General features: G+C 40.5%; 1 protein-coding gene across 2 annotated transcripts in view; it reads left to right on the forward strand.

Annotated features, from left to right (window-relative positions):
• Window positions 1–26,776, forward strand: part of IMPG1 (interphotoreceptor matrix proteoglycan 1) — a 157,871-nt gene that overhangs the window by 107,984 nt on the left and 23,111 nt on the right. For both annotated transcript variants that reach the window (XM_030809309.1, XM_030809307.1), the window contains 2 exons: window positions 18,180–18,712; window positions 21,711–21,930. In XM_030809309.1, the coding sequence (XP_030665169.1) occupies window positions 18,180–18,712; window positions 21,711–21,930 (753 nt within the window). The remainder of the gene's footprint in view (window positions 1–18,179; window positions 18,713–21,710; window positions 21,931–26,776) is intronic.

Below are 26,776 nucleotides of genomic sequence, written 5' to 3' on the forward strand. Positions count from 1 at the left end.
TTATGTATATATACCAAGTTTTCTTTAGTCCTTCATCAATGAACACTTGGTTTGATTTCATATCACAGACTAGGTAATTTATAAAGAAAATAAATGTATTGCTTGCAGTTCTGGAGGCTGGAAAGTCCAAGGTCGAGGGTCCTGCATCTGGTTGAGGGCCTTTGGGCTGCATCATCTCATAGTGGAAGGCAGAAGAGCAGGAGAGGGTGAGAGCAAGAAAGCAATAAATAATGCAATAAACTTGGATGGGAGTGTCAAAGTTTACAAACAATCTAAAAATAATATCTATGAAGAAAACTTAATATGTTGAGAGGCTAAATAATAAGCCTTTTTTAAAAATTAGTATTATTTTCCCTGAAAGTGAAAAATAGTAAATGATGGAGAAAGTAAAAAAACTAATAAAATTTTGCTACTCGGAAATAATAAAATAATATCTATCATTTTAGATATCTTATAATCTAAAAAGTTAGAGGTATTTAGCATTTTAAAAGATAAAAGGATAGAGAGAAGTACTTTCCCAAAAGTAGAATTTTTCTATATTGCTATTCTAATAAAATTTACTAAATTTAATTTCACTTGACTGTAACAGAATAAAAAAGGAACTGAAATGACACTAAAGAAATTGCTGAATTCCAGATAAGTATTTTCTTATATCATAAGGTATTTATTCTTAAAAGATCTCTAGCAATTAAGAAAAACCACCTAAAATATTAATTTCATGTAATTATTATTTACACTACACATTTTAACAGTGGATAGAATTTTTATATAATGCTATGAAAGATAAAATTATCAGAACACTGGTAGTCTACCCATCTTCACTCCTCCACACTCCAAGTTTTGGTAATTAGGTTTGTATTTTACCATTGTCAAGGTTTACAAATTTAGAATTGCTTCTGCAACAACTCCCACAGCTTCTTGGACAGATTTTCATATTTAAATAGATTTAGGTCTCACCCTCAAACCTTCTATCCCACAGCGTCTCCATTCCTGAGTTCTGTTTGATTTATCTTTTGGTTGGCTGGAATATACCAGCAGGCAATTGTTTCAAAAAGGGTTCATGGGTTCCAAAGCTCCTGAGGGCTCAACTACTTACTGCCTGTAACTTCCAAATGTGAAGGACAATGTGGCTAAATATCAAATTCTTGAACCACTCTTTCTTTCACTTACAACCTTGCTCCCTTGTCTTCAGCTATGTGATCAGCTGCAATAAACATGATACTAGCATGATTTTTCTGGCAATTTCTATATGGCTTCCTTTTTCTAACTAGATACCCTCATGTTTTTTGTTTTGTTTTGTTTAGCTTTGCTTTGTTTCAATCCTTGAGATTCAAAACTTTTCTTTCTTGACGGGTGTCTTAGTTCATTTTGGGCTGCTATAACTAAATACCTCATACTGGGTGATTATACACAAGTTTATTTCTCACAGTTCTGAAGGCATGAGAGTACAAAATGAAGGAGCTGACATTGTGTCTGATGAGGTGTCTGTTGAGGACCCACACCTCACAGACGGCACCTTTTTACTGTGTCCTCTTGTGTTGGAAGAGACTAGCTAGCTCGCTGGAGTCTCTTTTATAAGAACGCTAATCCTAATCACACCCTTCTCACCCCCAACCCACCAAAGGCCCAACCTCTTAATCATAATCTTGGAGGTTAGGATTTCAACATATACATTTTGGGAAGATACAAACATTCAGATCATAGCAAGCGATAACTTGCCATGGATAATTCCATTTTGAATCATTTCTTGATATTGTTTGGGCCTCTAAATTCAATTTTTTTTTTTTATAAGAAGTCTCGCTCTTGTCACCCAGGCTGGAGTGCAATGGCACAATCTCGGCTCACTACAACCTCCACCTCCCGGGTTCAAGCGATTCTCCTGCCTCAGCCTCCCAAGTAGCTGGGATTACACGCATGCACCACCACACCCCGCTAATTTTTTGTATTTTTAGTAGAGATGGGGTTTCGCCATGTTGGCCAGGCTAGTCTCGAACTCCTGAACTCAGATGATCTGCCCACCTCGGCCTCCCAAAGTGCTGGGATTACAAGCATGAGCCATCACGCCCGGCCTTGTTTGTTTTAATGTATCAGAAAAATTTTTCTCCTGTCATAGGTTTGAGGACTTTTCCTAATTCACTTGTTATGTTGTTGTCTTATTGAAGGACACAAATTACATAAATGTAGGCTTTCTTTTGTCTTTCTTCTACATTTTATCCTCTCCTCTATGATCAGTTTCTGAACTTTGTTCTTTTTCATATCATTTTTAATGATTTCTTAAAGCCTGTCAGTATTGACCTGACTCTCTTCAGTCAAATTGTTTTATTCCATTCTGTGTTACTGTCACAAAATACCACAGACTGGGTAATTTATAAAGAAAATAAATGTATTGCTTACAGTTCTGGAGGCTGGAAAGTCCAAGGTCGAGGGTCCTGCATCTGGTGAGGGCCTTTGGGCTGCATAATTTCATGATGGAAGGCAGAAGAGCAGGAGAGGGTGAGAGCAAGAAAGCTAGAGGGTCAAAGTGCCTTTTATAACAACCCAATTGCATGATCGTGGCATTAATTCATTCATGACACCGGAGTCCTCATGGCCTAATCACCTCTAAATACTGCCACAATAACAATTAAATTTCAACATGAGTCTTAGAGGGAACATTCAAATAACAGTACATATTTAGTCTATATTTTTAAAAATGTTTTTTAATAAATAAAATAAGGACATCATTTTAAAATTCAAGTAGATTTCCACCCCCAGGAAGATGAAATGAATGTACTTTTCCTGCTAAGTGTATCTAAGTACCCTAATATTATATACAAAACAAATATGAGAAGGCTCTGAAAGGGAAAGAGAAGAAGATGGGCTAACTAGGAATCTTAGGGCCTAAAATATGACGTGATAGTGAGTTTCCTGAGTTTTATTTTTGTCTCGTATATCCCAGATGGAACAAAGTACTTGAATAAATAATGGCTCTGCAAAGGACACTGTTAGGAGGATGAGAAGAAAAGATACAGACTGGCGAAAATCTTTGCAAACATTTATCTGGTAAAGAACAAGTACGTGGCTGGGCACGGTGGCTCACGCCTGTAATCCTAGCACTTTGGGAGGCCGAGGCGGGCAGATCACAAGGTCAGGAGATCGAGACCATCCTGGCTAACACGGTGAAACCCTGTCTCTATTAAAAATACAAAAAATTAGCGGACCGTGGTGGCGGGCGCCCATAGTCCCGGCTACTCGGGAGGCTGAGGCAGGAGAATGGCGTGAACCCAGAGGTGGAGCTTGCAGTGAGCTGAGATGGCACCACTGCCCTCCAGCCTGGGGGACAGAGAGAGACTCCATCTCAAAAAAAAAATAAGAACAAGTATGTAGAAAATATAAACAATTCTCATAACAATTAAAAATTCCAGTAGAAAATGAGCAAAAGGTAAGAATGGACATTTTACCAAATAGGGAGGGACATTTTACCTCATATACAGATGGTATATAAGCACATGAAAAGATGTTCAGATTTTTATTTATTAGGGAAGTCCAAATTAAAACCGCAATGAGATATCATTAACACTGATCAGAATAGCTAAAATTAAAAAAAAAAAGTAACAACAAATGCTGGAAAATGCATTTGGATCTGTATCACTTATACATTGCTGGTGGTGGAAATGTAAAATAGTACAGCCTCTCTGTAAAATAGCTTGACAATTTCTCCAAAAATTTAACATACAGCTACCATGCAAGCTATTTCACTCTTGAGCATTTATTATAGAGAAAGAAAACATGCTCACATAAAAACCTGTGCATGCATATTTATAGCAGCTTTATGTATAATAACCCAAAACTAGAAACAACCCAGATGTCCTTCAAGAGTAAATGGTTAAACCATCTGTGGTACATCTATATAATGTAATACTACTCAGCAATAAAAAGGAACAAATTATTGATACACACAATTTGGATGAATCTCCAGAGTTATACGGAGTAAGAAAAGCCAATCCCAAAAAGTTACATACTGTATTTCTTCATTTATATAACATCCTTGAAATGACAAAATTATAGAAATAAAAAACACATTGGTGGTTGCCAGATGTTAAGAAGGGTGTGGGTGGGAGAGTGGAGGTGACTGTAAAAGGGCAACATGAGGGAATCCTTGTGATGATGGAAATTGTCTGTAGATTATCAATGTCAACATTGTTTGATATGCTACAGTTTTGCAGGATGTTATTAGGGGTAATGAGTACGCAAATTCTCTCTGTATTATTTTTTCATTTTTTTCTCCTTTTTTTTTTTTTTTTTGAGACTAGTCTCACTCTGTCACCCAGACTAGAGTACAGTGGCACCACTGCAGCTCAGTGCAACGTCCGCCTACTGGGTTCAAGCAATTCTCATGCCTCAGCCTCCCGAGTAGCTGGGATTACAGGCGCCTGCCACCACACCTGGCTAATCTTTGTATTTTTAGTAGAGATGGGGTTTCACCATTTTAGCAAGGCTGGTCTTGAACTCCTGACCTCCAGATCCGCCTGCCTCTGCCTCCCAAAGTGCTGAGATTACAGGCGTGAGCCACTGTGCCCAGCCTATTTTTTCTTTATGGAGATAAAATTCACATAACATAAAATTCACCATTTTAATCATTGTATGTAGACACTTCAGTGGTTTCCAGTATGTTTACAATGTTATGCACTAATTCCAGAAATCTTTCATCTCTAAAAGAAACCGCATAACCAGAAAGCAGCCACTTCCCCATTAGTCTTCTCTTCGTGCTTTTGCAGAATTCTGAAGGTCAGACAGAGATGAGATTTAATGCCTAGAACTATATGCATTCTTAGGTCCTTACTGAGCTTGCATACAGCCCTGGGCATTAAAGTGGCCCTCTAGATTCCCCAAAATATGTCAGAGCTTTTGAAAGTGCTTTTTCCCCAAAGCGTCTCATTCCCCAGCCTTTCCTCCTAAGATTTGCTTAGTCTATTGTGTGCCCAGCTGTTATCCATTGCCTCACACAGTAGCAATTAGTGCCTCTGCCTGGGTGTTTTTGACAAACTTTCCCCAGGTAACCATTTTAGCATCAGGAGAGTTCCTAGTTAGGAAAGATAAAGGCAAGCCTTTTGAGTTGGTATTCCAGGGAGTCAGGATGAAACAAATAATTAAAACTCTTTGTCAGTGAGGTCCATTCTGCTCCCTGGAGTACTGCTACTGGAAATGAGGGCTGTTATTTTCAAGGCTACCACTGAGCTGGGGAGTGGGGGATAAGAACAGGGTAAGTTAAAAATGCCACAAAGTTCACTGTTCTTACTGAGATTCAGCTGTTGTTCTTAATTAAGCATTCCCTTGTTTGCTGCAAGCTTTTGTTTAGTTTCCAGAATTCTGAAAAAGTCAATTCTGACAATTTTCACCAGCTTTGTATTGAAAGGACAGACTTTTGGAGCATCTAACTCTGCAATTTTCACAGATGTTATTCTCTGTATTATTTCTTATAACTGCGTTTGAATCTACAATTATCTCAAAATAAAAAGTTTAATTTTTTAAAGTCAAATCATATTAAAAAATCATGACAATTACAGCATTTTACTATCTCACACCTCTTTACTGTGCAGTAACACTCACCAAAAATAGTCCTTTAACTCAGTCCCTTTTAACTCAGCTGTTTTGTCTGACATTTATTTTTCCCCATATTTTTAAAAATATGCATTTTTGAGTCATCATTTCATACATCACTTATTGACGTTCCATTATTGTAGGTAAAGATTTAAGTTTCTTACAATACCATCCCCTCTTTCTCCCCTCAGCCTTACCAATATAGTGATATTATATTATTAAATTAGTATTCAGTATTTATAGTAAATATTCTCAGCTGATCAATCTGCTGTATTTCCTTTCTGTTTTCCTGGAGTTAATGTTTTCTTTGATTTTTTTTTTTTTTTTCCTGGAGACAGAGAGTCGCTCTGTAGTCTAGACTGGAGTGCAGTGGGGCGATCTTGGCACACTGCAGCCTCCGCCTCCCAGGTTCAAGTGATTCTCCTGCCTCAGCCTCCCAAGTAGCTGGGACTACAGGCACGTGCCACCACACCTGGCTAATTTTTGTATTTTTAGTAGAGATGGGGTTTCACCATGTTGGCCAGGCTGGTCTCAAACTCCTGAATTCGGATGATCCACCTGCCTCAGCCTCCCATAGTGCTGGGATTACAGGCGTGAGCCACTGCACTAGGCCGATTTATTATTATTATTCACTTAGTTTTCTTTGTACTTATTACTAATTCTTCTCAAACTTTCCATTGCAATTGTAATACACCACCTCTTTCTCTCTGGACTGCTACTCTCTAGGACTTTTGGATCACTGTCTTCTGGGTCTTCCCTTTGCTACTTGTTTTGCTATCTTGGATTTTCCTTGGCCTTTCTCTCAGTTTGGATTCCTTGATCCCTTCTCCCTCTGGGTTTATTCTCCTGTTCTGTGGAGCATTTCACCAGTAGTTTTGTCAGGTTAAGAAATTTGGTACTCACCTTTTATTTGTCAATTATGCCTTAATAAAGCTGGAAAATAAATTGTTGCTGGGCATGATGGGTCATGCCTCCCAACACTTTGGGAGGCTGAGGCAGGAGGATTATTTGACCCCAGGAGTTTGAGACCAGCCTGGGTAACATCGAGAGACCCCCATTTCTACATTAAAAAAAAAAATTTAATGCTGGGTGTGGTGGTGCATGCACATGGTCCCAGCTACTCAAGAGAATGAGGTGGAAGGATTGCTTGAGACAGGGAGTTTGAGGCTGCAGTGAGCCAGGATCATGCCACTGCACTCCAGCCTGGGTGACAAAGTAAGAACCTGTCTCAAAAAAAAAATGGCAAAGAAATATTTTTAAAATTGGTACAATTGCAGAAGGCTTGGTGAAAGACGCATTCAATGTACCTGTCTCTTGAGATGAGTCCAGTTTTTTGTTTGTTTGTTTGTTTTGTTTTTTTTTTGAGATGGAGTCTCGCTCTGTCGCCCAGGCTGGAGTGCAGTGGCGCAATCTCGGCTCACTACAAGCTCCGCCTCCCGGGTTCTCGCCATTCTCCTGCCTCAGCCTCTCTGAGTAGCTGGGACTACAGGCGCCCGCCACCACGCCCGGCTAATTTTTTGTATTTTTTAGTAGAGACGGGGTTTCACTGTGGTCTCGATCTCCTGACCTCGTGATCCGCCCGCCTCGGCCTCCCAAAGTGCTGGGATTACAAGCGTGAGCCACCACGCCCGGCCGAGATGAGTCCAGTTTTTAACTGGTTGCCTTTTACACCTGGGTAACTGTGTATTTGAAAGTCCCCTTTACCATCTTCCTGGAGATTTCCCTTTCCCTGAACTTTTTTCAGTATCCCGTTTCTTTCTTTTTCTTGGTTTACTACCTCATTTTGGGTAAACACACGCTAAGAAAAGGTGCCTGGGAGAAATTTTTAAGACTGCGTGCTCGAAAATGTCTTTAGCCGCCCTGACACTTGATTGATAGTATAGAATTCCACTGTGGCCATGCTGTTCTCCCAGCTAGCTCCTGAGCATGACAGGCATCCTTCTTCTTTTGGCCTTCTCATTTGCATTTGCTGCATGGCTAACTCATCTCCTTCAGGTCTGTTCTCAAATATTATATTCTCAATGACAACTCTGTATAAAATTGGAAACCCTTTACTTCCATTCCCTTTTCTGCTTCATTTTATTTCCATAGCACTTATCACCACCTGGCGTACTAAGTATTTTTCTTGGTATTGTTTTGGTTTTTGTTTTGTTTTTTGTCTTCCTCCACTAGAGAGTAAGCTCTTTGGGGCCAGAAATTTTATCTTTGCTCACTTATATATTTTAGCACTTGTAATACTGCCTGGCACATACTAGGCTATCAATGTCTATTTGTTGAATGAGTGGATAATTAACATTTTCTATCTCTATAATATTCCAAAAAGGAAGATAATAACCTTCTTGTTATTATAAATAAGAATGGATTTGTTTGATATAAAATTAAGAATTTGCTGGTCATGCCCCTTAAAGATATAAAGGAGTTGGATGGAATCTCTTCTTTTGAGAGTTTTTGACATGAATAAGCAACCACTTGAGGCTTATGGTTCAGCATATATATGTGACCCTTTCTAGCAGCATTTAAAATAGCCTTTCATCTGTACTTGTTCCTCGCACATGTTCATCTTCTGCTTTGTCTTCTTCTGGCTACTAATGGGGCTTCTAGCATCTCCCACCCACTTACCTCACTTTGGGCTTCAGATGGACCTGAGTTCATCTACTTTGGGTTGGACCATATCATTTGTGGCCTTGCCTTTGGACAGCCCTCCTACCTAGAAGGTGACCACAATAGCTACGTACTCTACATTTGGCAGCTGGACTTAGAAATAATGGACTGCCACATACACATACACGTAAACACACTCCATACCTTCACAGACCCACACACACACTCTAGCATAACAGTTATTTTAAATCTTTTCATTTTGCATAGCTCAGAGTGAAATGAATGGCTTTAGCTTTTAGTGTTTGACTTTCCTATTGTAGTGCAAAAATGCAATGTTGGACTGGTCTATGTCACTACTATGTCTAATTTTTTCATATGAATTAGATGAAAACATGATTATTTAAAATACACTTAGAAACAGTGATAAGGTTTGGATAATATTTTTCCAAAGGAATTGACTATAACCTTAGTAGCTTCAATCTCAAAACGAAAGAGAGTAGGAGTCTTTTAAAATCACATTTAAACAGGGTTGCTGGACTCAGCAAAGAAAAATACAAGATGTCCAGTTAAATTTAAATTTTGGATTAAAAATAATAATTTTTAGTAAATATATGTTCCAGTGAGCATCCTGTATTTTATCAAGCAACCCTATAATTAAACAGCAAATTGTTCCATTAATGAAATAACTTGGTTAGGTTTATTGTGAATGTGAGGGATTAATATTAAGATGTCACAAGAAACATCTTTTTTTCGGCTGGCAAGATGGCCGAATAGGAACAGGTCCGGTCTGAAGCTCCCAGCAAGATCAACGCAGAAGGCAGGTGATTTCTGAATTTCCAACTGAGGTTTCCCAGCTCATCTCATTGGGACTGGTTAGACAGTGGGTGCATCCCACGGAGGGCGAGATGAAGCAGGGTGGGGAAGGGTATCACCTCACCCAGGAAGCACAAGAAGTTGGGCAACTACCACCCCTAGCAAAGGGAAGCCATGAGGGACTGTGCCGTGAGGAACGGTGCATTCCAGCCCAGATACTACACTTTTCCCATGGTCTTCACAAGCCACAGACCAGGAGATTTCCTCAGGTGCCTACACCACCAGGGCCCTGGGTTTCAAGCACAAAACTGGACGGCCGTTTGGGCAGACACTGAGCTAGCTGCAAGAGTTTGTTTTTCAAACCAAAGTGTTGCCTGCAACACCAGCGAGACAGAACTGTTCACTCCCCCCAGAAAAGGGGCTGAAGCCAGGGAACCAAGTGGTCTATCTCAGCATATCCCACCCCCAATGGAGCCCAGCAAGCTAAGATCCACTGGCTTGAAATTCTCACTGCCAGCACAGCAGTCTGAAGTTGAACTGGGATGCTTGAGCTTGGTGGGGGGAAGGGTGTCCACCATTACTTAGGCATGAGTAGGCAGTTTTCCCCTCACAGCGGAGGCCACCAAAAAGTTCAAACTGGGCGGAGCACACTGCAGCTTGGCAAAGCTGCTGTAGCCAGATTGCCTCTCTGGATTCCTCCTCTCTGGGCAGGGCATCTCTGAAAGAAAGGCAGCAGCCCCAGTCAGGGGCTTATAGATCAAACTCATATCTCCCTGGGACAGAGCACCTGGGGGAAGGGGCGGCTGTGGATGCAGCTTTAGCAGACTTAAACGTTTCTGCCTGCTGGCTCTGAAGAGAGCAGCAGATCTCCCAGTACAGTTCTCAAGCTCTGATAAGGGACAGACTGCCTCCTCAAATGGGTCCCTGAACCCCGTGCCTCCTGACTGGGAGACACCTCCCAGCAGGGGTCGACAGACACCTCAAACAGGAGAGCTCTGGCTGGCATCTGGCAGGTGCCTCTCTGGGGTGGAGCTTCCAAAGGAAGAAATAGGCAGCAATCTTTGCTGTTCTGGTGATACCCAGGCAAACAGGGTCTACAGCAGACCTCCAGCAAACTCCAGCAGACCTGCGGCAGAGGGGCCTGACTGTTCAAAGGAAAACTAACAAACAGAAATGAATAGCATCAACAACAACAAAAAGGACATCCACACGAAAACCCCATCCGAATGTCACCAACATCAAAGACCAAAGGTAGATAAATCCACAAAGATGAGGAAAAACCAGTGCAAAAAGGCTGAAAATTCCAAAAATCAGAATGCCTATTCTCTTCCAAAGGATCACAACTTGTCATCACCAAGAAAACAAAACTGGACAGAGAATGAGTTTGACAAATTGACACAAGAAGGCTTCAGAAGGTGGATAATAACAAACTCCTCCAAGCTAAAGGAGCATGTTCTAACCCAGTGCAAGGAAGCTAAGAACCTTGAAAAAAGGTTAGAGGAATTGCTAACTAGAATAACCAGTTTAGAGAAGAACATAAATTACCTGATGGAGCCGGAAAAAACAGCACGAGAACTTCGTGAGGCATACACAACATCAATGGGCAAATCGATCAAGCGGAACAAAGGATGCCAGAGATTGAAGATCAACTCAATGAATAAAAGATTAGAGAAAAAAGAATGAAAAGGAACGAACAAAGCCTCCAAGAAATATGGGACTATGTGAAAAGACCAAACCTACATTTGATTGGTGTACCTGGAAGTGACACAGGGGGAGAATGGAACCAAGTTGGAAAATGCTCTTCAGGATATTATCTAGGAGAACTTCCAAAACCTAGCAAGACAGGTCAACATTTGAATTCAGGAAATATAGAGAACACCACAAAGACACTCCTCGAGAAAAGCAACCCCAAGACACATAATCATCAGATTCACCAAAGTTGAAATGAAGGGGAAAATGTTAAGGGCAGCCAGAGAGAAAAGTTGGGTTACCCACAAAGGGAAGCCCATCAGATTAACAGCAGGTCTCTCTGCAGAAACCCTACGAGCCAGAAGAGAGTGGGGACCAATATTCAACATTCTTAAAAGAATTTTCAACCCAGAATTTCATATCCAGCCAAACTAAGCTTCATAAGCGAAGGAGAAATAAAAACCTTTACAGACAAGCAAATATTGAGAGATTTTGTCACCACCAGGCCTCCTGAAGAAAGCACTAAATATAAAAAGGAACAACTGGTATCAGCCACTGCAAAAACATACCAAATTGTAAAGACCATCGACACTATGAAGAAACTGCATCAACTAACAGGCAAAATAACCAGCTAACATCACAATGACAGGATCAAATTCACACATACCAATATTAACCTTAAATGTAAACAGGCTAAATGCCCCAATTAAAAGACACAGACTGACAAATTGGATAAAGATTCAAGACCCATTGGTGTGCTGTATTCAGGAGACCCATTTCACGTGCAAAGACACACATAGGCTCAAAATAAAGGGATAGGGGAATATTTACCAAGCAAATGGAAAGCAAAAACAAAGCAGAGGTTGCAATTCTCGTCTCTGATAAAACAGAATTTAAACCAACAAATATCAAAGACAAAGAAGGGCATTACATAATGGCAAAGAGATCAATGCAATAAGAAGAGCTAACTATCCTAAATATATATGCACCCAATATAGGAGCAACCAGATTTACAGAGCAGGTTCTTAGGGACCTACAAAGAGACTTAGACTCCCACACAATAATAATGGGAGACTTTAACACCCCACTGTCCATATTAGACAGATCAACAAGACAAAACTAACAAAGATATTCAGGACTTGAACTCAACTCTGGGTCAAGCGTACCTAATAGACATCTACAGAACTCTCCACCCCAAGTCAACAGAATATACATGCTTCTCAGCACCACATAGCACTTATTCTAAAGCTGACCACATAATTGGAAATAAAACACTCCTCAGCAAATGCAAAAAACAGAAATCATAAGAAACAGCCTCTCAGACCACAGTGCAATCGACTTAGAACTCAGGATTAAGAAACTCACTCAATGGCTGGGCACAGTGGCTCATGCCTGTAATCCCAGCACTTTGGGAAGCCGAGGCGAGTGGATCACAAGGTCAGGAGTTCAAGACCAATCTGGCCAAGATAGTGAAACCCCATCATTACTAAAAATACAAAAATTTGCCAGGCATGGTGGCCGGCTCCTGTAATCTCAGCTACACAGGAGGCTGAGGCAGGAGAATCACTGTAACCCGGGAGGCAGAGGTTGCAGTGAGCCGAGATCATGCCACTGCACTCCAGCTTGGGTGACAGAGCAAGACTCCATCTCAAAAAATAAAAAAAAGAAAAAAAGAAACTCACTCAAAACAATACAACTACCTGGAAACTGCACAACCTGCTCCTTCAATGACTACTGGGTAAATAACAAAATTAAGGAAGAAATAAATAAGTTCTTTGAAACCAATGAGAACAAAGACACAATGTACCAGAATCTCTGGGACACAGGTAAAGCAGTGTTTCCAGGGAAATTTATACCACTAAATGCCCACCAAAGAAAGTGGGAAAGATCTAAAATTGACACCCTAACATCACAATTAAAACAGTTAGAGAAGCAAGAGCAAACAAATTCAAAAGCTAGCAGAAAACAAGAAATAACTAAAATCAGAGCAGAAGTGACGAAGATAGAGACACGAAAAACAATGAATACAGGAGCTTCAAAAAATCAATGAATACAGGAGCTGGTTTTTTGAAAAGACTAACAAAATAGACCGCTAACCAGACTACTAAAGAAGAAAGGAGAGAAGAATCAAATAGACACAGTAAAAAATGCTAAAGGGGATATCATCACTGATCCCACAGAAATACAAACTACCATCAGAGCATACTATAAACACCTCTACGCAAATAAAGTAGAAAATCTAGACAAAATGGATAAATTCCTGGACACATACACCCTCCCAAGACTAAACTAGGAAGAAGTCGAATCCTTGAATAGACCAATAACAAGTTCTGAAATTGAGGCAGTAATTAATAGCCTACCAACAAAAAAAGCCTGGGACCAGATGGATTCACAACCAGATTCTATTGGAGGTACAAAGAGGAGCTGGTACCATTCCTTCTGAAACTATTCCAAACAATAGAAAAAGAGGAAGTCCTCCCTAATTTGTTTTATGAGGCTAGCATCATCCTGATATCAAAACCTGGCAGAGACACAACAAAAAAAATTTCAGGCCAATATCCCTGATGAACATTGATGCAAAAATCCTCAATAAAATACTGGCAAACTGAATCCAGCAGCACATCAAAAAGCTCATCCACCACGATCAAGTCAGCTCCATCCCTGGGATGCAAGGCTGGTTCAACATATGCAAATCAATAAACGTATCCCATCACATAAACAGAACCAATGACAAAAGCTACATGATTATCCCAATAGATGCAGAAAATGCCTTCAATAAAATTCAACAGCCCTTCATGCTAAAAACTCTCAATAAACTGGGTATTAATGGAACCTATCTCAAAATAATAAGAGCTATTAATGACAAACCCACAGCCAATATCACACTGAATGGGCAAAAGATGGAAGCATTCCCTTTGAAAACTGGCACAAGATGAGGATGCCCTCTCTCACCACTCCTGTTCAACATAGTGTTGGAAGTTCTGGCCAGGGCAATCAGGCAAGAGAAAAAAATAACAGGTATTCAAATAGGAAGAGAGGAAGTCGAATTGTCTCTGTTTGCAGATGACAAGACTATATATTTAGAAAACCCCATCGTCCCAGCCCAAAATCTCTTTAAGCTGATAAGTCTCAGGATACAAAATCAATGTGCAAAAATCACAAGTATTTCTATACACTAATAATAGACAAACAGAGAGCCAAAGCATGAGTGAACTCCCATTCACAACTGCTACAAAGAGAATAAAATACCTAGGAATACAATTTACAAAGGATGTGGAGGACCTCTCCAAGGTGAACTATAAACCACTGCTCAGGGAAATAAGAGAGGATGCAAACAAACGGAAAAACATTCCATTCTCATGGATAGGAATAATCAAGATCTTGAAAATGGCCATACTGCCCAAAGTAATTTATAGATTAAATGCTATCCCCATAAAGCTACTATTGACTTTCTTCACAGAATTAGAAAAAAACACTTTAAATTTTACATGGAACCAAAAAAGAGCCTGTATGGCCAAGATAATCCTAAGCAAAAAGAACAAAGCTGGAAGCATCATGCTACCTGACTTCAAACTATACTACAAGCCTACAGTAACAAAAACAGGATGGTACTGGTACCAAAACAGATATGTAGACCAATGGAACAGAAAAGAGGCCTCAGAAATAATGCCACACATCTACAATCATCTGATCTTTGCCAAACTTGACAAAGGCAAGCAATGGGGAAATTATTCCCTATTTAATAAATGCTGTTGGGAAAACTGGCTAGCCATATGCAGAAGACTGAAACTGGACCCCTTTTTATACCTTATACAAAAATTAACTCACGATGGATTACAGACTTCAATGTAAGAACTAAAACCATAAAAACCCTAGAAGAAAACCTAGGCAATACCATTCAGGACATAGGCATGGGCAAAGACTTCGTGACTAAATCACCCAAAGCAATCACAACAAAAGCCAAAATTGACAAATGGGATATAATTAAACCAAGGAGCTTCTGCACAGCAAAAGAAACTATCATCAGAGTGAACGGGCAACCTATAGAATGGGAAAAAGTTTTGGCAATCTATCCATCTGACAAAGGACTAATATCAAGAATCTATAAGAAACTTAAACAAATTTACAAGGAAAAAACAACCCCATCAAAAAGTGGGCAAAGGATGTGAACAGACACTTCTGAAAAGGAGACATTTATGTAGCCAACAAACATATGAAAAAAAGCTCATCATCACTGGTCATTAGAGAAATGCAAATCAAAACCACAATGAGATACCATTTCACACCAGTTAGAATGATGATCATTAAAAAGTCAGGAAACAACAGATGCTGCAGAGGATGTGGAGAAATAGGAACACTTTTACACTATTGGTGGGAGCGTAAATCAGTTCAACCATTGTGGAAGACAGTTTGGCGATTCCTCAAGGATCTAGAATGAGAAATACCATTTTTCCCAGCAATCCCATTACTGGGTATATACCCGAAGGATTATAAATTATTCTACCATAAAGACATGTGCACGGGTATATTTATTGCAGCACTGTTCACAATAGCAAAGACTTGGAACCAACTCAAATGCCCATCAATGATAGACTGGATAAAGAAAATGTAGTACATATATACCATGGAATACTATGCAGCCATAACAAAGGATGAGTTCATGTCCTTTGCAGGGTCATGGATGAAGCTGGAAACCATCATTCTCAGCAAACTAACACAAGAACAGAAAACTAAACACCGCATGTTCTCACTCATAAGTAGGAGATGAACAATGAGAACACATGGACACAGAGAGGGGAACATCACACACTGGGGCCTGTCATGGGGTGGTGGACTAGGGGAGGAATAGCATTAGGAGAAATACCTATTGTAGATGACAGGTTGATGGGTGCAGCAAACCACCATGGCACAGTTATACCTATGTAACAAACCTGCACGTTCTGCACATGTATCCCAGAACTTAAAGTATAATAAAAATATAAATAAATAATAAAAAGGGAAAAAAAGGATGAGTTCATGTCCTTTGCCGGGACATGGATGAAGCTGGAAGCCACCATTCTCAGCAAACTAACACAGGAACAGCAACCCAAACACCGCATGTTCTCACTCATAAGTGGGAGTTGAACAATGAGAACACATGGACACAGGGAGGGGAACATCACACACCTGTCGCACGGTAGGGGAGGGATAGGGGAGGGATAACATTAGGAGAAATACCTAATATAGATGATGTGTTGATGGGTGCAGCAAACCACCATGGCATGTGTATACCTATGTAACACACCTACATGTTCTGCACATGTATCCTCGAACTTAAAGTATAAAATTTAAAAAGATGTCACAAAGGGAAATGGCCAGAAATTTATTTTTGTTGATTGATGACATAATGTAGAAGCCTATTTTAAACAGGTTAAAGTCTACATAGTAAGAAAGGTGTGAGTAATGAAATGCTGGCAAAAGAGCAAAATGAAGACATCTATCATTGCGCTTCTTGCCAACTCTTATCACCTGCAGGAGCAGAGATCACATTATAAGAACACAGATTCAAATGCATTTCCCGTGGCACAAAAAAAGTCAAATCAAATCCTTTCAATTTATCATCCCAGATCTGTCTGTGGATATTTTAGTCAACTCAGACTTCCATAATGAAATATCATAGACTGGATGTCTTAAACAATAGAAATTTATTTCTCACGGTTCTCATGACCAAGAAATGCCAGATCAAGGTTCTTGCAGATTTTATTCCTGACAAGGCTCTCCTCCTGGTTTGGAGTTTGTTGCCTTCTTGCTATATTCTCACATGGCAGAAAGAGAGATCATCTCTCTTGAATCTCTTCTTGTAAGACCACTAATTCCATTCATGAGGACTCCACCCTCGTGACCTAATTACCTCCCAGAGACCCATGTCCAAATATCATCACATTGGGGATTAGAGCCCGAACATACAAGTTTTGCATGGACACAAACATTCAACCCATAGCAATGGAGATTTTAATAAAACTTTAAGTGTATCTCCAGAGAGATCTTAGATATTAGGTAACATTATTTCTCACAATTGAGTGAATTATGAGTAGACACACGCAGGTACCCTCCCCAGGTGAGAGAAAAGAGGGTGCTTCTCTGAAATCTGGCATAACTCACCAACAGACAGGTTTTATTTTAAGAAAATAATAAAACTAATATGATTCCAACTTTCAGAGCTGTTTATCACTTGGAGTTTCAGTTCTGGTAATTTCACTGTAGTAAATTAGCTGACTGGGAGTCCAAAGATTATATCTGCATCCAGACAGTCCATTTATCATGCTTAGCATTTGGATTTCAACAGAGCTTTCCTGCATATTTGCCAAAAGGCCACTGAAGAAATCACAAAAAGCTCCCTGTTTTGTTCACTTAATGCCTTAAATATCATCAGTGGCTCTGGATTTAGGTTTATTGGAATATTCTAATAATTCAACAATCTGTTTATCTGAAAGTTTCCACCACTTTCTTAGTTTAGAAATATTTATTTTCATTTTGTACGAAAAAAGGGGTAGACTTTGTTAGTTCAATGTGTACTTACCCAAGGTAGCAATGCAAAATGGTGGTAGAAATTGTCAGAGTATAATACTGTAACTGTGGCAAAGGTTTTTCATTTCATTTTATTATTATTATTATTATTTTGAGACAGAGTCTTACTCTGTCACCCAGGCTGGAATGCAGTGGCATGACCTTGGCTCACTGCTACCTCTGCCTCCCAAGTTCAAGAGGTTCTCAGGCCTCAGCCACCTGAGTAGCTGGAATTACAGGCGTGTACTACTACACCCAGCTAATTGAGAGGTTTTAAATATTAATAAATAGCAAGTTGTATGGTCAATGTAACATTCAAATTATATGTTCACCAATACCTTTATACTCCCAGTATCATTTTGCAAATTGACAAGCTATTCAATTAGATTACTCAATTTTGGAAAAGCATAATTTAAATTTTAAGTGGTAAAAATACCAAAACATCATTATTGTAACCAAAAAAATCCAATTGCATAAAATGCAGACTTGCATTACTGGAAAGGGAATAAAATTTCTGGGCCAAAACTGCACACCTAGTTGTCTGGGAGTTCTATACGGGGATGAGGGATCTAAATCTGTTCCAATGCCAGCTGCAGTTTGGCACCAGTTGGTGACTTAGTTTGTACTACTTGGTTCCCAGGTGTATCATGTCTGACTAGGCAGTAATTCCAGAAATTCTAGTTAACTGGTGCTCTTTTAGTCTCATATATCAAGAACTACTGGGCCTGAATAAAATGGGTACAGGGATCCACTCTTTGTCTCCCTAGGTTGGGACATAGCGCTGCCTGCCCTTTCTGTTCCAATTTCTCTTCTTTAAAAAAAAAAATGACTATTGAAGTGATCTACCCAAATGCTATGTATTAAGTTAAGCTTAATTTTGGATTTTCTTTTTTTCACTTTCTATTCTTTGGGGAATACTTGGACATAATGAAATTGTACTTCCTCCACAGACACTTCTTGGTCTCCACCTGCTATGGCCTCTACCTCCCTACCAGAAACTCCACCTTTCTTTACGGCATCAAGCATCTTCTCTCTGACTGATCAAGGCACCACAGACATAATGGCCACTGACCAGACAGTGCTAGTACCAGGGCTCACCACCCCCACCAGTGATTATTCTGCAATCAGCCAACTGGCTCTGGGAATCTCACATCCACCTGCATCTTCAGATGACAGCAGGTCAAGTGCAGGCGGCGAAGATATGGTCAGAGACCTAGATGAAATGGATCTGTCTGACACTCCTGCCCCATCTGAGGTACCAGAACTCAGCGAATATGTTTCTGTCCCGGATCATTTCTTGGAGGATACCACTCCTGTCTCAGCTTTACAGTATATCACCACTAGTTCTATGACTATTGCCCCCAAGGGCCGAGAGCTGGTAGTGTTCTTCAGTCTGCGTGTTGCTAACATGGCCTTCTCCAACGACCTGTTCAACAAGAGCTCTCTGGAGTACCGAGCTCTGGAGCAACAATTCACACAGCTGGTGAGTGGGCACTGCTCACATTCCCCAACTCCTTGTCTCTTCTTTCTTTGTTGTTGTTATTTTATAATATAATTATTGGCTGTCTTGAGCAATGAGTGTTAGTAGAAACAAACCGCCAAGACAGCTGTTGCTGAAGATATTGAACTGGAATTTTGAGATGAATTCGGATCCAATTGGGGAAGTAAGTTCTGTGGTAGACAAACGGGAAGACACCACCACCCAACCTTGTGGGAACAAATTTGTTCTTAAACTCTTTTCATTATAATCCTTCCTAACTTAGTTAATCCAGGAATCATACATAACACTCAAGCACTGAACATGGAATCTAAAAATAGAGTGAACATTTTCTAAATTATATCAATCTCATGAAAGGGTACAAAGTTAGAATGGTCCAGCACAGATGAGGCTGAGAGTTCAGGAGGAAGGGTTCCTTTCTTGGTTCCCCTTAAGTTCTTGTAAACCTAAAAAATGACTAAGTGGTTTATCATTCCTTGTCCCTAACAAAGAAAGTGAAAAGATAATTATTAAGACATATATCTTTGATAATAAGATACTCCCAAACTCACATGTTTATTTTGTTTCCACATATACAATAACAAATGTTGAACTGTGTAATACCTCTACACATTCATGGCTAATTAAAATAAATTACACATATCACACAGATTGCAGAATGTCTGACAATAATAAATTCTATACTTCATATAAGTTAAATCATTACACAAATTAAAGTCCACATGAAACCCAATTTCTCAAGTGAACATTTGCTTTAAAGTAAGACTTTATCTGTGCTATCTCCCCACCCCACACCATTTATAATGAGGTGAGTAGATATGGGGAGAGTCTCAGGGAACAGAGTCCCAGTGAACCTGTTACAGAAAAGTGGTCGTAATCCAGACCCCAAGAGAGGGTTCTTGGATCTTGCATAAGAATTCAGGGCAAGTCCACAGTGCAAAGTGAAAGCAAGTTTATTAAGAAAGTAAAGAAATAAAAGAATGGCTACCCCATAGACAGATCAGCCCCGAGGGCTGCTGGTTGCCCATTTTTATGGTTATTTCTTGATGCTATGCTAAACAAAGGGTGTATTATTCATGCCTCCCCTTTTTAGACCATATAGGGTAACTTCCTGACATTGCCATGGCATTTTTAAACTGTCATGGTGCCGATGGGAGTGCAGTAGTGAGGACGACCAGAGGTCACTCTAATGGCCATCTTGGTTTTGGTAGGATTTAGCCAGCTTCTTTACTGCAACCTCTTTTATCAGGAAGGTCTTTATGACCTGTGTCTTGTGCTGACTTCCTCCCTCATCCTGTGACTTAACTGTCTGGGAATGCAGCCCGGTAGGTTTCAGCCTCATTTTACCCAGCTCCTATTCAAGGTGGAGTTGTTCTGTCTGCCTCTGACAAACTAACCATGGTATGTTAATTAGGGTTCATGCTAAGCTGCCATAATGAAGAGGTAAGAATATAGTGACTTTCATTCAATACAAGTTTATTTCTCTTTCACTTGATGGGTAGGACAGCTTTGCTCTACGACGTCATTCAGGGACCCACACTTCTTCCATCCTATAGCTCTGCCAACACCACGGGCATTTCCTCATTCACATGGTCAAAGCTGGGTCATTGGTGCATCCCTGTTTCCACTTGTGAGAAGCAGAGAGGAAGCTGAGGGAAAGCAATTTTCTCCTAAGCAAAAGACACCAAAGTTGCCCACATCATATTAGTGGGAACTAGTCACATGGCCATCCTTGCCACAACGGAGGCTGGGAAATGTGCTTTCTAGATCAGCAGCCTCTTTCTATGAAAAAGAGGAAAATGGATTTGGGAGAAGCAGCACCTAGCTATCTGCACAGTAGGTGAAGACAGGAAATCTCTACCCCAGGCCAAAGCAATGCTAAGACACCAAGAATGAGGCTAGTCAAAGTAAGTAGGTGACATCAGGGGACAGTAGCTTGAAAAGGGAAGTACCACAATTTTTTTAAAATTTTATTTTACTCACACAAAAACCTTGTGAGGGAAGTACCAGAATGTGGGGCTGGGTCAGAGTCAAAATTGTGGTGGGGTGGGGACAAGGGCAAATAAAAAGGAGGTCTGGGTCATGCCTAGGAGGTTGGCGCTTGCATCTCTGTGCTTTCAGGGTTCATAGTACAATTCATGAATGAGGCAGCTCACTTCCAGAGCCAAGGACAAGGTGGACATCACTGAGTTTCAAACATTTCTGAAAAATGATCTCTAGGATGGCATGGCTCACAGGAGGCAGATGTGGGAACCTGAAACACGATGCCATGGGGCATACTGTTGAGACTATGACAGTTTGGAAAGGGCTCACTAGGGAACCACTTTTTGTTCTTCCTCACAATTCAGATAAGGGCACTGAGGTACAACACAGTGGTTACAGGGCTTGATGAAGTTCACATGGCTAGTTAGGGAAAGTTCTAGGACTGGCACCCAGTCTCCTAACTGCCAGTTTCCTGCTGTTTCCACTACACTACATTTGTGTTGGCAGGGAAACGTTTACTGCATAGAGAGACATGCTGATGTTTAAGCTGTTGTTTATTTTAATAGGTCATTTCAAATTGGATGCATCCAAATAGATGTCCCATTTACGTAGACACAGGTCAGTCTGCTCCTGGGCTCAGTTTGGAATATGTTTTTATTTACTTGTTTTTTTTTTCTTTTAATAACTGAACTTGGCATTCCAGCTTTGCTAATAGCATTGGCTCAGGTTTTTAAAAATCATCTGTTCTCACAATTCACCGTGAAAAAAATCACAGCCATCCATCTCAATACACAGAAAGGTGGAAATATGGAACTAATCACTGCAAATCAACCATTAGGTAGTGGTGTTCTGGTCTCACATTAAATCCAAAAACAAAATTCAAAATAATAAAAAAGAACTAAAATATATGCCTCAGTTAATGAAAAGTGAGTGTAAGTGGAATTAGCAGCAGCTGAGCACCTAGAACACAGTTAAGAGGAAACTATCTTTTATTTTGCAGCTGGTTCCATATCTACGATCCAATCTTACAGGATTTAAGCAACTTGAAATACTTAACTTCAGAAACGGGAGTGTGATTGTGAATAGCAAAATGAAGTTTGCTAAGTCAGTGCCGTATAACCTCACCAAGGCCGTGCATGGGGTCTTGGAGGATTTTCGTTCTGCTGCAGCCCAACAACTCCATCTGGAAATAGACAGCTACTCTCTCAACATTGAACCAGGTAAAAGAATCCAACCCAGAAAGTGGTGGAGATGTTTTGTTCATTTTATTTCGTTCTGTTTTTAAGCACACATTTCAATCTTTAGGCCACAAAAATCAAACTGAAATGACACCAGATGAAATAACCTTTTGGAAGCTATGGTGCTCATCATTAGAAAGGTAGCATCCAAAGACATGCAAGTTAACATTTTCCTGTATCAAAAAGCAATGAACAAGCACACCTTTTGTTGCACAATCTGAGAGCTTTAATTTTAAGTTTAATCAGAACAAAACTTTTGCTGTGTTTAAGAGATTTTTTTTAATGTAGCCCACAGCCAAGCTAATTTACATTCTGCTAGAAGTCAAAAGCACTTTCTCAGTGCTCTGCAACCACCTCGGGGCTTCCTACCTAAGCAATCTTTCAATCACAGTTCATTATCAGAATAGCTACTTCATCATGTAATTCAGGATCAGAGACAGCATTCTAAGGAAAGAAAAATAATCATTAGGTAGAAATTCAAACTTGGAGAAAGTCACTTCGCCATCACCAAAGAAAAAAGAAGAAAATAAATTTGCTTTTTGGTTGTGTGCTACAGATCAGCTTCCATGTGAAGATTAAAGCAAAGAGTTAGACAAGGAGAAAACTTTTAAAGGACATGGGAGCTTAGCCCAAAGCCACATAAGAGAAAGCAAACATTTGCTCTGATAATAAAGCAAAGTGTGTGCACCATTGTAACCAGCTGTGACCAAATTGGGAACTGTTTTTACCATTAGTTTCAAAATTCTGTTTTCTAACCAATTGAAAGAAGTCCTTTATTCCCTGGGGTGCAAGGCAGGGAGGGCTCCCGATTTCTGCCAAAGCTTCCTCCCAGTCAAATTCAAAACAAAGCTTCCTAATTGGCTATGAATTAGTGGAGTGAATCTTTAACACCCTCTCTGGCTCTCTGTGGACTAACAACGAAAGCAGAAGGAAGAGGCCATGGGCAAAATGCAAACCAAAAAGGCTCAGTGGGAGACATTTATATTTGATAGAGCAGGACTTTGAGCAACTTTAAGCAAATTGCCTCAGTACCTTAGTAAACAGGATCCTTAAAAAGACAGACCGCCTGTAGGCATTGAGCCTGGGAGCACTTACCTCCAAACAGGAGCAGCTAAGTAAGCCCTGTGGACCCTCTAAGAAATCAAACACCTCCTAAATGCCAGTAAGACACTGCCTCTTCCCCAGAAAACTACTTCAGAACTGAGAAGGAACCAGGGGTCTTTGCCAGTTAGGATCAGAAGGCTAATTTCTTCAGCCAATTGATTAAGCCAGCAGGAAGTATATGGGGAGAACTTGGAAAGTATTGAAGAAGTCATAGCACAATCCCCTGTCTTCCTTCCTCCCTCAGGGAGCTGACAGCTTACTTAGGGACCCATCCACCAGCACAAGGTCAACATCAGGAGCCAAGCTGAGGCAAGGGATAACCCAGGTGTGCGGCTGTAGGGAGCAGCTTCTCAATGTAGATGCCACTTAAGTAGTGCCTTAGAAAGAGGGTGGGAAGCGGCTAGTGCACTGCCAGGGCTGTATAAGGGACACTGTGGATACTGGAAGCAAGCACAGCATGGTAATGGTCTTGGGGATCCCCAGCCCTAAATGTTGACTCTTGTGTGGTGACTGCAGCACTCAATTTCTGCAAATGGAAAATGGAGAAATTTTGGCCAAGTTTGGTGGCTCACACCCACAATTCCGGCACTTTGGGAGGCCAAGTAGGTGTATCACTTGAGGTCAGGAGTTCGAGATCAGCTTGGCCAAAATGGCAAAACCCTGTCTCTACTAAAAATACAAAAATTAGCCTGGCATGGTGGCATGCGCCTCTAATCCCAGCTATTCGGGAGGCTGATGCAGGAGAATCGCTTGGACGCGGAAGGCAGAGGTTGCAGTGAGCTGAGATTGCGCCCAGTGCACTCCAGCCTGGGCAACAGAGTGAGACTCCTCTCAAAAAAAAAGAAAGAAAAAGAAAAGAGAAGAAAAGAAAATGGAGATAGTAACTTTATGAGGACTAACTGAAAGAATATTTACAATACTTAGCATAGCATTTGACAAATTGTAGTTACTTAATAAACATTCGTAGTTACTATTGCAACATTGTCATAATTGACTATCAATTTGTGACCTGCTTAAGGTACCAGCAAAAAACAATAAAAAGTAGCATGACAAGGTATTTGTGGAGGGGGTGGAACTGAAATTATGTTCACTAATTTCTTGCGAATAGTTCTGCTATGCAGCTTTTCTTCCAAGAAGCCAAAGGTGGTAAGCATGAGATGGTGCTAACATCAGTTTCACTCCCTGCAGAGTCACATTTATGCTAAGCTACCTAAGAATGCCTCCAGCCTACCCAGTGAACTATGGCATACATGCCCAATTCTTATTTTTAGTGGTGGAAAAGTAGGGGAAAGCCAGTGCCTGCTGGACAACCTGGGAAATTACTTGCTTGCTTTCCAGAGGTAGTTCAACCCTGAGCCTGCACCAACTCAAATACTTTTGAAGAAATTAACATGTAAAGCCAGGAGAAGCAGTGAATCTGAATGAAAACTGTTGAATGTTGAATGACCACTCATGGTAACTACAAGGGAGATACTTTGCAAAAGCCACTGAATGTTACACTAAGCACTTCAGTGAACTTATAGTTCATACTCTATTCCTTACCAGATACCTGGAGAGTCACAAAATCTAAATTTTATATACATTGAAAACTCATAAAATAATAACTCTATGCAAAAGGCCTGCCAAAAATTGGCTATGTTGCACCAGTCAGGACATAGTGATGCTTGTCTTAAGTGATGCTTAGAACATCATTAAGCATCAGCCAGATGGTGATGGTTCAATCAAAGTGTTTGAGGACAGCAGAATTAGAAAGTCAGATATGGATTTTATAAAGTTAAAAATAATCAATGAACTGTATGGATTCATCTATGTAAATCCAAATGGGTAAATCCAATATCCAAAATGGTTCCTAATTATACTACACTATGCATAGCTAGAAGCCACTGTGCTAAACCGCCCTCAAAGGTTTTCCTTCCAGTCAACAGTGAGGGGAAGGAGGAAGGTACCAGCAGGCAGGGAGGAGCAGGCAAGGAGTAAAGGGGGGCACGGGGAATAGTCACTGACTCTGTGGGCTCCTTCATGCACAGCTGGGGATTCTGGTTTAGATATTTCACCAAAGGCGAAGGCTGGGTTCACCCATGTAATCAGGAAGTGGGCACTGGACTGATGATCAAGACACTGACCATCTTCTACATGCTTAATCCAAAACAGCATTCATCCACCACCATATAACACGTTAATGCATGAAAATCCATCCCTGCCCAAAGGAATTTGCACTGTAGTAGAAAAGAGACATCTTAGAACTATGCTGGGATCAAAACTACATCTTTTTCATTCCAAAAGACTTTTTAAGGACAAGTTTCTTTTGTGCCAGACTTCCTACAAATTCCTGTGGGCTTGGGCATCACTAAGGGATGGTCCCATGATGAAGAGAGCACTGAGTTTTCTTTAAGTCTCGTTTTGTTAAGCCTGAACAGAAGAGAGAATGTAGGAGTAGAAATAAATGAAAAGAACTCTAGCCCCTCCAGGCTGGTCAATGAGACAGCCTTCAGCCGGGGAAAGCAAGAACTAAGCAGCCAGCTGCAGCCACTAAAGTCCAGGGCTGGGGAGACAGAATACCAGCTGTATTAGTCTGTTTGTATTGCTATAAAGGAATACCTGAGGCTGGATAATTTGTAAAGAAAAGAGTTGGCTCATCTTTCCGCAGGCACCAGCATCTGCTTCTGGTGAGGGCCTGAGGCTGTTTCCACTCATGGTAAAAGGCAAAGGGGAGCCAGCATGTGCAGAGATCACACAGTAAGAAAGGAAGCAGAGGAGAGGGCAATGCCAGGCTCTTTTTAACAACCCAGTGCTGGTGGGAGCTCACAGAGTGAGAACTCGCTCACCCCTCCCTCCCAGGGAGGACATTAATCTACTCATGTCATGAGGGATCTGCCCCTACGACACAAACACCTCCCATTAGGCCCACACTTCCAGCATTGGAGATCAGATTTTTAATATGAGATTCAGAGGGGACCACTAACCATGCAGGGCACACAGCAGTACGAGCTACCATTGGAGGGTGAGGCTGCTGAAGAGGAGGAGATAGCGACACCAAAGCGTGTGGTAGTCAGGTGCACAAACGCAGATTCACGAACACCACCCTCACTCACACCTCCTTTTTCCATTCAAACCCTTGTTCCAATCCAGGGAGGAGACAGTACTAAAACCCAAAAATTCTCACTACCATTGCTTTTGAATAGAGTTAATTAACTTCTTAATTCTATGAATCTGCATCTCTTATAAAACTTTGTGAACATGAAATTTAAAATACTGTTCTAAAAAAAAGCCTGTACAGTTACAGAAAACTGTTTCTAGCATCAGTACTCCTATACAATTTTAGTCTGGGGAAATACATACAAAATTATTATACGAGAAATGCATATCTAAATTTTAAAACACATTAAGGGAAAATGTGCAGATGATTCTCAATCATTTTCTTCCTCTTTTTTAAATCTAGCAATATGACAGCTATTTTGCTCCTAGTTTTTCAGTGTGATTGGCTGATCCAAATTTTCTCCTTTTGGTGGTATATTTGCGTGTGAGCAATCATGGTGACTGACAGGTGAGCTGATTAAAATGTCCCTAGTACAACCAACCAGTGCAACCAGCAGATCGTGCTGTCTCTCAGGACCCTGGATCCGGAGTGAAGATAATTACTTCAGATTCCTAGAAAACAAGAACTCAAATTCCAATTTACACAGCTCTTGGCTCTATTGCTGGTGTGGACTTTTCAGTTATGGAA

Source organism: Nomascus leucogenys, chromosome 3 (genome assembly GCF_006542625.1).
Source record: "Nomascus leucogenys isolate Asia chromosome 3, Asia_NLE_v1, whole genome shotgun sequence".
NCBI classification, from domain to species: Eukaryota; Metazoa; Chordata; class Mammalia; order Primates; family Hylobatidae; genus Nomascus; species Nomascus leucogenys.